The sequence below is a fragment of the Symsagittifera roscoffensis genome, chromosome 7 (genome assembly GCF_963678635.1).
Source record: "Symsagittifera roscoffensis chromosome 7, txSymRosc1.1, whole genome shotgun sequence".
Lineage (NCBI taxonomy): Eukaryota > Metazoa > Xenacoelomorpha > Acoela > Convolutidae > Symsagittifera > Symsagittifera roscoffensis.
The window spans coordinates 28,053,513-28,065,689 of NC_087068.1; the positions used below are offsets into that span (position 1 = coordinate 28,053,513).

Sequence of the window (12,177 nt, forward strand, 5' to 3'; positions counted from 1 at the left end):
TGATTGCCTTTTATTTACCGAAGTCAATTTAGATTTGTGAAGGCACTCAATCTTCCCGATGCAATTTTAACAGTTTTCAATTTTCAGCATGTAGATACGAATTGGCAAACTTACACAGTTGTATTCATTTTCTTTTACATAACAAAACAGAATATGTTGAAAGCTCCTGAGCGCTATCTTCAATGTCTTTTTATTCAAAAACCTCATCTTGATTTTTCAACTCGATATTTGAGATGCAATTGATGTTTTTTGAAGAAAGGGATAACTTGGCTACCCTTGTGGAACACAAAGTTTTTCACAGTTTCCCCGATGCAGTTTTACCCATTTTAAACCTTATAAAGTGCCGGAAACGAAAAACGAAAATCCGTTCAGTTTTCATGTCGGTTATGCAGCAGAAAAAAGAAATCTCCAGCGTCCAAAACAGAATTTCACTCCACCAGCATCAATCAATATAATAAAAAGAATTAATCCGCAAAAATATAATGAATTCTTTTAATTCGACAGCTGAGATATGGATTCTCAGCAAATTATGCTTTTTAATGAGTGGAATAACTAAAATGCATTTTGGGCACACAAAATTATTAAAGTTTTGTGAAGTTAGACAATTTTTCCGATACAGTTTTCCCAGCTTTATATTTCAAACGTCCGCATTTAAGTCGGCGGCTATTATATTTTTGTTTTTACACTCTTTTACATAACAAAACCCAACAGATTCGAAGAAAGCAGAATAAAATTTAGAAAAAGCGAGAAAAAAGTAAGAAAATAAGAAAACCGGGGAATCTCATTGAGTAGAGTTGAATTTCTTATATGAAGCCCAAACTGAGCCCCGCTTCTAAATTGAATTTGAAAACTGAGATTCCAAGGAAGTCCAATTTAAAACCGCAAAGAGAAAAACTTGCAAGATGTTCAACTGAAAAAAATAACCATGATTACAATAGAACGGCAAACAACTACCACATTGTTCGATTTTGATTATTGCAAAAACTTCAGAAAAAAATTACATTTTATAACTAGTTGTGTGAAACTTCTGATGAATAGCCCTCTCCTTATTTGAAAAACCGGATCAAAAAAATGACATTTTATTTCGCTGAAAAAAAGACCGAAACAAGTAAAAGGTTATTATGTTCATCAACATCGGTAAAGGACAGTGAGCAAACTGTAGAACATATTGAAATAATCACCCAGCTCCCAGTAATTTGTTCTCTTAGTTATTAATTCATAACAACTCAGTTCTTGCATTTTGAATCCGGGCGGTTGCTTTAATTCGTCAACTACATAATGACTCAATTACAATTAACTTTTTGTGAGCTTTCATTATTATAAATTTCAGGCAATGATGGCGCTGAAAATTTTTTTGACAAATATTGAGTGAGAAAAACCCGCAATGACAAAAATTGACACAGAGGAGAAGTTGCACACCGCATACAAAAGCAAAAATATGACCGATAACGCAACTGGGATAGACCGAATGAGTAAAATTCTGAGTCTACAAAATTTCTAAGAGACCCATTACCAGTCATTTTGGAAAAAAAAAATTTACCAACTAACAAACCATAATTTATAGAGCAGTCTATGGAGCAGTAACAACATGAAAAAGTTGAATGTAACAAAAATTGAATGCATTTTTTTTTAATTTGAGATGTTTTGTGAAAATCGTCCCCCCACACGCCATATTAAGTACAAAGTGACAAATTTCGCTTCTAATAACAAATAAATTGTGGCAAATAAGCTTCCTTCAACCAATTTGGAACAATTTCTAAGACGGATTAAATCTACGCTTACGCGTTAGTAGCGCGAAATATATCGCGCGTTAATTGTCCCAAATTGGCCAAAACGGCAATTTTTAAACCCCCATAACTTTACAAAAAATGATCAGAGGAGGAATATTTTTCGAAGATTAAGCTCAGGACATCAATACTTTTTGAATTATAAAAAAATCCTGTTTAGTTAAGATTTGAGAATGCATAAAATTGCAGAAAAAATAGAGTATTGGTTAAAAATGGTTAGTTAAAAAGTCGAAATTTGTCTGAAGAATAAAACCACCCGAGGACAAATATTCCGTTACTTTCGTTAGGAAAGTCGGAAGAATAATAGTCTGTGTTCAAAGCCTCAGCATTGGTTGTCCTTAGTAGCTAGTTGTTGATCAAAATGAACACTTTCAAAATGAACACATTTCATCGTAACAATATTTTTGAATTAGGTTAGAAAAAAAAGATAGTTCATACTATAACACAAACATTGCTTGTGTAATAACGGATAAAATTTATTATCTACAGAAAATACAGATTTCAGATCTGTTAGAAAATTATATAATAAAACTAAGATTATATAGTTTTAACAATTGATTATAATGCATTGTTTTAGAATAAGTTATATACCGTATATCTTAATTATAAAAATATTACCAAAGTTCTCTAATACTCTATTTTTCTGCAATTTCATGCATTCTCAAATCTTAAGCATACTAAACAAGACTGCTCGTATCAGGGCGAAGCCCTGAATGTTCCGACTGCCTTTTAAGGTTTATGGAGCAGTAATAACGTTAAAAAAATTAAATTTACTAAAACAAAATGAATTTTTTTTCTAAAATTTGAAATTTTTTCTAAAAATCATCCCCCACTAGCCACTTAAAGTACAAAAGGATAGATTTCGCTCCTTGCAGCAAATCAATTATGTCAAATAAGCTTCTTTCAACAAATTTGGAACAATTTCTAAGACGGATCAAATCTCAGCTTACGCGTAAAGAGTGCGAAATATATCGCGTGTTAATTGTCCCAAATTGGCCAAAATGGCAATCTTTAAACCACCATAACTTTACGAAAAATGATCACAGGTGAAATATCTTTTCAAATTTAAGCTCAGTAAAACAATACCTTTCGAATGATATAAAAAAATTCTGTCAAAAATGGCTAGTTAAAAAGTCGAAATTTGTCTGAAGAAAAAAACCCACTCAGAGCACAAAAGTTCCATTACTTTCGTATCGATAGTCGGAACAATAACAATTTTTATACAGATATTCTACAGATTATCTACATTTTAAACACAGATTTACAAATCATATACTGATTAAATACAGATTTTATTCAGATAAATTACAGACTATACTATATACATATTAAATACTACTTTTCTCAGCAAAATCACCCATCAGAACTGTTCTGTGAAATTTCCACTGCAAGAAGTCTAAGAATTGCTAGGCAATTGTCGCTTCGTTGCCGAAGCATGGTTAAAAAATATTTTAACTGATTAGTTTTATTTAGGGAGAAGGGTTTTAACTGATTAGATTAATTTAATTAAGAAAAAAAAAGCTAATTTGTATTAAAAAATTGAAACAAGCAAGAAATTTCAAGGATACCAATACCATATCATCAAATTATTTTCTCTGCTACTCAATTCCGCATTTTTGATAAAATAAAAAAACACGAAGACATTAATTGACATGTTGTCTAAAAATCGGAAATGAACAGCAGAGAAGATGGCTTGATGATGTGCTAGTATATGCTATTGTAGAAAAACCCAACAGCTATAAAAGCCCAGCTACATTTAGCCAGCGCCGTTTAATTTATCCTTTTGGAAATCGATTTAAAAAAATGTATCCATAACGGTTAATCTGAAGACTATATTTCCAGTAACAACATCGATAATTTATCAGTTAGATTAGTTGAAAAAATCCATTAGCATATATAGTTCAGTCACTTTTAGAATTGCGTTTCCAATTATTCCGTTTACCATTTAGTTCTCTAATTTTCCAAATAAACTTTCCAATCAAGTTCAGTTTAAAGCGTATATGATATAATAGCTATTTTTCTCAGCTTATCAATTAATTCCTTGTTTCCACACGACCGGATTTAGATTCTTGTCGTTACTGATGCTTTGGTTAACCAAATATGGCCAACAAACTTTTGGAAAAGTTTCAATGAACTTAAGAACGAAAACTTTTTCACTGTTCTGAAAGTTGCGAAATTCGAAGCAAACAAGAAATCAAGTTGAAGCTCTCTAAATTTCACGAATATTTTATGGCCATCACTTTTTCTTAAAACTCCCCCTATAAGCAAAAAATAAATCACGCGTAAATTGCCTTCCTTGTAGCAAATGATTTTGGAGCGAAATTATAATGAAATCGAAAGTCAACAATGCTTGCTATTCGCGAGCGTAATTAGCAAATAAAGAAAATTGTCTTGATCAATTTTTCAAATTTTTTACTGAAGAAAAAATATCAAGTCCTCCACAAATGTCTTCACTACATTCACCGATATTTATTTCCGCCTCCCACAAAATAATCATTGTCATTGGCCATTAAAAGAAAGAGAGAGAGAAGAGAGAGATAGTGTGTGTTTTTACTTTTTGCCGAAGATAATCTTTTTTGAAAATTGATTGTAATTTAACTGTGAGGGCAAAAATTTGACGTTGCGTTTGCTTATCAAAACTTTCGCAATTATGACTCTGTTAACAGGTTGAGATTCTCAATTATGAGGCGATTTGAGATTCTGTCAACGAGAATCTAGTTGCATGACACCAATAAATGAAACGCTAAGTTTTTCTCAAGCATTCAGAATTAAATATCATAGCTTGCACAGAAAAATTTTCTAATTGCAGGCTCTTATTTATTTTGAAATTGATTTCGTAGGTTTTCGTTAGTTTTGAGAGGAAACAAATGAGCTAATAATTAAACTTCTGAGAGAAAATAAGCGTAAGTTTCAAATACAGCCTTATTAAAAATTTCGTTATTTTTTGGATGATAGCATCTAACAAAGTTCCTGAGCGCCATATATTTAACTTACTTTGTTACAATCTCCATCATCCACTTGATTTGATTTCCGTTTTAATCCACTAAGTCGAGTCTTAGTTTCTTGACTAAACAGATCTGCAGTGTAGTGATTCGATATTTTGATTTCTCTCTTCAGCATTGCTAGTTCTCTCTTGGACACTATCACATACTCTCCTTTGTTTGGAGTACTCTGCATTGGAGAAAATTGTTTCCCATTCATGTTTGATTCCATTTTGATTTCAAATTAAGTTTTTAGCACTCTATAAAGCAATCATTACGAGTTTTCAAACTAACAAAAGCTTTCTGATTTTTCAAATCAAAATCTGACTTAAAAAGACAATTTAAAACAATTAATTATTTAACAAAATTTATTTCAAAAATCTCAAGAGTTATTCAATTTTCTAGTTCTAGAAGCGATTGAACACCAGTGATAAATCTTCTCCAAATTTAACCATCAACGTAGTTCCAGCTCCAATTTCACCTCTAGGTTTCTAGTGGAGACTTCAAAGTCGCAGTATTGGTCTCCATCCTCCGTACAAAACTCACACCTGCACTCGCTGTTTGCCTATCTACAGACTGCGTACATGCTCATTTCCACTGAATTGAAAGAGGGCATTATGTCCAGATTGGCTTCCTTGCAGGGCGAGTAGACTTTGACTTGTCTCACGTGAGTGTCTCTCCCATTCTGGTGGTTACCCTCGATCGAAATCTGAACCATAAACGTCTTCATTGGTCGATCCTAAAAAAATCCATTCTTCTGAGGCCTTTTATATTAAACACATTTACAAAAAATAAAACAAAATCGTACTAGGGCATTCGACAATTTGATTGGATAATTGGACTTGATAAAAAAACATTGGAAAAAATTGTTTCGACAGGCTTCAACACTTTTCTGAAGCTCTCACTCTGTATTTGTAACAAATGACGTTTGATACTGTTTAGCAAATAATATTATTATATCGAAATCTGAACCATAAACGTCTTCATTGGTCGATCCTAAAAAAATCCATTCTTCTGAGGCCTTTTATATTAAACACATTTACAAAAAATAAAACAAAATCGTACTAGGGCATTCGACAATTTGATTGGATAATTGGACTTGATAAAAAAACATTGGAAAAAATTGTTTCGACAGGCTTCAACACTTTTCTGAAGCTCTCACTCTGTATTTGTAACAAATGACGTTTGATACTGTTTAGCAAATAATATTATTATATCATATTTTTATACTTAAAAAACTAACACTTTTGTCTTTGAGTAGAGCCGCAATCCACCCAGACGGATCGTCCAGCACTAGTTTGTCCACCACACACAAGTCGTGGAAGTTATTGCCTACTTTGATGGTAACCTAAAAAGTGTTGCCCATAAAAAACGAGATTTTCATAACGATGCTTTCATACCGTACAATTATTTATTGTTTCTTCTGTTATACGTTTTTGTTATTAAAACTTTTTCAAATATTAGAATATACCTGACCGAGCAAATGAAATCATTTCTCGGAAATGAGATCTGAAGAACAATTATCGCCCCAACTTAATTGAAAGAACTCGTTGAAAGATACTGATAGCTTCAAAGTATTGCTCGAAGATAGAAATCTTTGAGGGAAAATGAAAACCACTGCTTTGTCGCACCTTTCGCCCTGGAATACGAATTCAAAATCTACAGAAATTGGCAAAAAGGCAGAGGTAAATTAAATTATAGCAAAGCATGCAGAGGAAAATTGAAAATTTAGTTATTTATCGAGCATTTTTTTCAAATTACCTCTTTGGGTGTGTAGCTCTCGTCTTGTTTGTAATCAGCATATATCATGATGCAGTGTAGCTCTGTCTTCTGGGCGAATTGGATGTTGATCACATGGGGCTGGGGTTCATCCGACTGCCAGTAAGTCGTCGTCAGACCATCCCTGATAAAAAAAACACGAACCCTTTAAAATAAATTCAAGACCCATTATGGATCATAATTAAGTATCATTATGAATCGGCCTTGCATAAAGATGGCAGTAAAAAGAAAATTTACACAGAGGCTTACCTTTATACCAGCAAATTATAAAGGTAAGCTTCTAACAACCTTCTGTGTCGATTAAACCTATGATAGATATGGCAGGATAAGTACCAGGAAAAGTCCAAAAAATGGTCAACAAATCAGAAAGTTGACATTTCCTGAAATCATAGCTTTTTGTTTAAAAATTGGGCATAGCCGCTTATGCAGAAGAGATTCACTTACCCTGTAAGTTCCATTGAATTCAAAAACCCAGGTTTGGCAGGTTAGTTCCCGAGAAAAGTCAAAAAAGTTTCAAAAACGGTCAACAAAATTTGACTTTCCCGAGGACCATATTTTTTGTGGCAAAATTTGGGCGTAGGCGTGTATGTAAAGGAGCTTCTTATAGCCGATTCTTTGGATTTCTTTCGGTAAAATTCATATAATTTAGAAAAAACAACGCGCAAAAAATCGAAAATTACAAATTTTGTTTAAAAAAAGGTGAGTGGTCGCTAACGCAGGAGAGCCTCCCGCTACATCTTATATCCACTGAACCGACAACCTCAGGTTTGGGAGCTTAGTTTTCGAGAAAAATTGAAAAATATTAAAAAAACGGTAAAAAAAATCAAAAATTTGACTATTCCGAGGGCCATAATTTTATGTGTGAAAAAAGTTTGTGCGAGGTCGCTATTGGAAGGGAGCTTTTCAAAACCGTTCTATTCATTGAAACCAAAATCTCAGATTTGGTAGTCTAGTTTCTGAGAAACCAAAAAAAAAATCAAATATGTCGTTAAGATATTCCCCCACCGACTTTTTCGTAGGCTGTAGACAGAGGGGTAAAGCAAAAAGAGAACAGGGGAGTGTGCAAGCACACAAGAAAGTAGGCGGTCTTTCTATGGATACCCCTTAATTTGAAAATCGGTAGAAGTGTTTTTGAGACTTTTTTTGCAGAACTGGTACAATTTTCCAAAAAATAAAATAAAAAAACAGGAATTCAAGGCAAACTTGCCAGGCAAAACATTTGAAATTCGAATTAGCAACTGAACAAAACTTATGAAGCGGAAACAAGGCCAGCAATCTTTAAGCAGCCACCAGTTGAGCCGAAAAAAAAACTATTTGAAAAAATAAATTTAGAAATTTCAAGTCCTCCTGAAATTACCCTGTAGTAACTAGTACCCACCCAGTAGTTAAATTTGAATTTTCATGAAATTGAGCATGTCAGTTGCATACAAGCATCATAAGTGATTCAATTGATTTTGTTAAACTAAGTGTTAACCCGAAAAAAGCCTACTCCGATTTGTTAACGCTTGCTAATCGCAAGCGTAATCAAAAGAAAACTTGAAAAATTGTGATAAAACAAAAAAACAGCCTGTCTCGCATCAGCACCTCAAAAATAAATAAAGTTTTGTTCAAAAGAAAAACTGCACTAAGCTAGCAAAAAAAATGAAAACAAAAAAACTTAAAAACAAAAGCTTAAAAAGGATAACTCGGAAACTAGAGGATCTAACCCACCTCAATTGTCCGACCCCGAAGCCCGATTTGCACGAAGAAAGTGACCACACAGCGTGGCTACCGACTTCCCGGATGAGTCCATTCTGCTCGAACTCTTCCACCGACTTCACAACTGAGGCATTCAAGTGGCTATTCGAAGCTGTCGGACTCTCCCCCGGAGAGTTTTCTAAGTTGGCGTTGGTTCCTTGTTGTTGATTGGCCATTCATTTAAACTAATTTTAACTGGAAAAAGAAACCATGTACGGAATACAAAATCTGAAAAAAAACTCAAGCTCTAAAGCGTTTCTTTGATTAAAAAAGTCTTCATATTTATCGTAGAATGGAGCCGTTGGGAAAACTGAATGCACACAAACTCACACCGAGGCGAAGCAGAGCAATGCACTACTTGCGACACAATGAAGTCCTTTCTGCGGGATTAAAGCCGACAGAAGTAAGCAGACAGGCGCTAGTCTGAAATAGCCAAAAAACTCAGTTTGCAAAAAAAAAACAGTGAAATCCAATCACAGGGCTTTGCCGTCTCAAGCACGCGTGTTACCTTAAGGCCAAATGCTCCATGAACTTAAATTTAAACACAGAGGCGAAGCTGCGCTTCGCAAACACTAGTGAGAACACGATAAAAATGCAACTATGTAAAGTGAAATATGAAAAGCTGGAGTAAAACATTGCTACGAATGGGCTTCGACTCTGCGACCTCAAGAATTGGAGTCTCACACCCTGCCCTCTCGGCGATGAACGCTTAAAAACTGTCAAACACTAGGTGCAAAAAACCAGCAACATATTTAACACATTACCAATGCTTTGCAGCAAAAGTGGCGCCAAATAGAAAGACACAAATTTGGAAGTAATAGTTCGGAATATAACAAACCGAAGGCATCCACACTAATTTTGCATGTAATTAATTGAAAAGCATAAAGCCACATTATGTATAAGTTATGCATTTCAAAAAATTGCGAGATAAATTGAGTTATATCCTTCTGAAATCGAGTTTTTATGATTGTTATGTTGTTTGAAACATAACTTTTTTCGGTTCATTTGATGAATTAAAAACGCATCAGCTGTGTTAACTTAATACTATTCAAATGTCAAAGCACATGATATCAAAAAGCAGTAAAGGAGCCCTAAAAGTGGAACAATATTTGCGAATTAGGTTAGAAAAAGAAAATACTAGTCGTAGTATAACACTAACCATCACTCAAGTTCTCTAGTGAAAATAAGGCAAGTAAAACAAGCAAATTAATTTCACGAGCGAACTCTGTGAACGAAGTTATTAACGAGAAAAATTCTAGTACTTGGTTGCGTAATATTTGATTTCATTTAAACTAGCGTAAAACGCACCTCCGGTACTCATGATAAACCGCATATATTGGAAATAAGATCTGCATTCTTTGAGTGTGCTTTGACAGCACCCAATTACAGGGTTCTTAGTGACAAATTTTGCAAAGTATTTTATTCAAGTTTTCTATAAAAATGTTGAAGAACCATAAAATTTTGTGAAGTTTTATTTTCTTCGAAAAATTTAAACTGAACTAAGAAACGTCACATCTTGGAAACTAAAAGCAATCGAGCAGTCGCATTTTGACGCAAGATTCACATCTCCTGAGAGTACTCTTACAGTACCCAACCACAACGTTCGGAAATTCATATTTTGAGAAACTTCACCTTTAGTTTTCTAAACAGAGGTATTTTTGCTTGAAAATCAGAAAAAAATTTCATATCTCGAAAACTACCAAAATTTGAGCAGTCTTATTAGATGGCAATATTCACAATCTTTGAAAATACTCCGACAGCACACAACTACAGGGTTGGGAACTATTTTGTAATTTGAGTTTTCTGAAAATTTCAAAAAAAAAATCACAAAAATTGCCGTATCTCGAAAACAAAAAAGATATGAGCATCTTAATTGGAGCCCGAAATTGCAACTCCTGAGATTACTCTGACAGCATCCAACTACAGGTTAGGATTTTCAAACTTTGAATATAAAATTAATTTAATTTTCAAAATAAAAAAAATCACAAAAAACGTCATATCTGGAAAACTGCACGGTTTTGAGCAGTCATATTTGGAGACAAAATTCACAACTCCTGAGAGTACCCAGACAGAGCCTCACTACAGATTGTTTTCCTAAAATTATATTTAGCAATGAACGAAAATCAATTGAATGAACCAATAGTAGTTTTTCTTGATCAATCCACATCGAAGCTCAGGTTTAGTTTTATTATCTCTTCTCATTGTTGCTTTTCTATGGTAATTTCAAGTTTTATAAAAAGTTTTATACCCAAAATTTCTGAAAAATTTTGAGAAAATCCTAAAAAAAAAATGTCTATCTCGAAAACTCCAAGATTTTGAGCAGACATATTCAGAGGCCAGATTTGCAACCCTCTGAGAGTACCCAATAACAGGATTGAGATCTTCAAACTTTTGGAATTTTTCAACATCTAATTTTTTTTTTGAAAATTTCGGAGAAAATCATAGAAAACGTCATATCTCGAAAACTACAAGGATTTGGTTCTTCATATATGGAGACCAGAATCGCAAAACCTGGAAAAAGTCCGACAACCTCCAATTATTGGGTTGCTAATACAAACTTGATGAAATAAACACTGAATTTAAACGGGAAAATCGAAAAAACCTTAACCATTGCAATATACGATATAGTGAAAGCTTAAACATGAAAAAATTATTTTGTTTAAGATGCAAAAAATTCGTTGAAAAAGCTTAAACATGGCGAGATAGTGAAGCCCGCATTTAAATATATAATAGATAATAGATTTGATAGAAGAAAGTTAAAAAATTAGGAGACGGGTAGACAGACAATCAAATTAATTTAAAAAGCAGGTATACAGACAGACTTAATTTGGCCTCGAAAAAAATTACTGAAAAATTAATGACCTTGCGGAAAACTAATTGAAACATTTTCTCAAGCATTGCAATATATGATATAGCTTAAACATGAAAAAATTCTTTCGTTAACCATGCAAAAGTGTTATGCCTAAACATGGAAGATAGCTGTCACTAGCATTTAAATATAGTATAGATATAGATATATGGATAGATAGATATAGATAGATAGAAAGATAGATAGATAGATAGATAGATAGATAGATAGATAGATAGATATAGATAGATAGATATAGATAGATTTCCATTGATAGATTTCCATTGATGATTTCCATTGATGGTCAAAAGAAGGATGCTTAACATGCATCCATTATACTACTGCGACAACTGTTATTTCATGAATAAAGGTTTTTATCAATTATTGATGAATTCTATTTCTATCCCACAAGGTGATTCTATTTTTCGCTAAAGGAAGGCAACCAGAGTAGTGCCACGTCCAGACTCGTCTATTTCAGTATAATTATCAACGGACAAGTGTTCATATTTTTTTGAGGTTCAAATATTATTTACTGCAGGAGGCAAAATCATCGTATGTGTAAATTAGTACACTTGAAGTGCAATACCTCACTCGAAAATTGTTTTAAGAACTAAAAAGGGACGCGTACACTGATGCTTTTGGTAAATTGTGAAAAACTGTATCCATAGACACGACACGCGTCAATTGTTATGCGGCGATATCGAAACGCAATGCCCCGTTGCGCTATCCAAACCTTTTCAAATAAAAAGCGATTCATTAAAATACGCATTAAACCATACATTAAGCAGAAATGGTATTTTTTATCCTATTAAAAGAATTCTTTTTAGATGATTCTTAACATTAAAAAACGAAGTGGGTCAAAATTGCATCAAAAACTTCAAACGTGGAGTGTCATCTTTAACTAGACAATAATTCATTCATACTCGTCAACAAACTGTCAGAATTAATGTATCGTTCATTTCAAACGATTGTTACTATGTAGCCCATGAACCTTTAATAGTCAATAGCTTCATGTCCCAGATAATTAGAAGAGAAGCGATGCGCA

General features: G+C 33.4%; 1 protein-coding gene across 1 annotated transcript; it reads right to left on the reverse strand.

The window, feature by feature from the left end:
- Positions 1 to 5,104: 5,104 nt before the first annotated feature.
- On the reverse strand, positions 5,105 to 8,579 carry LOC134851206 (anaphase-promoting complex subunit 10-like). The gene is made up of 4 exons (XM_063867185.1): positions 8,258 to 8,579; positions 6,530 to 6,671; positions 6,012 to 6,116; positions 5,105 to 5,507 (listed from the first exon to the last, which is right to left on the reverse strand). The coding sequence occupies exons 1-4, from the start codon at positions 8,458 to 8,460 to the stop codon at positions 5,334 to 5,336; spliced, it is 624 nt and encodes a 207-aa protein (XP_063723255.1). The 5' UTR covers positions 8,461 to 8,579; the 3' UTR covers positions 5,105 to 5,333.
- Between the last annotated feature and the right edge of the window lie 3,598 nt (positions 8,580 to 12,177).

What these genes read in the sequence shown, in the direction of transcription:
- LOC134851206 (XM_063867185.1), bottom strand. Translation starts at nt 8,460, where the DNA reads ATGGCCAATCAACAACAAGGAACCAACGCCAACTTAGAAAACTCTCCG. An exon ending in AGAGCTACACACCCAAAGAG is followed by an intron (nt 6,117 to 6,529) that starts GTAATTTGAAAA and finishes AACACTTTTTAG; the next exon opens with GTTACCATCAAAGTAGGCAA. An exon ending in CTCTACTCAAAGACAAAAGT is followed by an intron (nt 5,508 to 6,011) that starts GTTAGTTTTTTA and finishes GGATTTTTTTAG; the next exon opens with GATCGACCAATGAAGACGTT.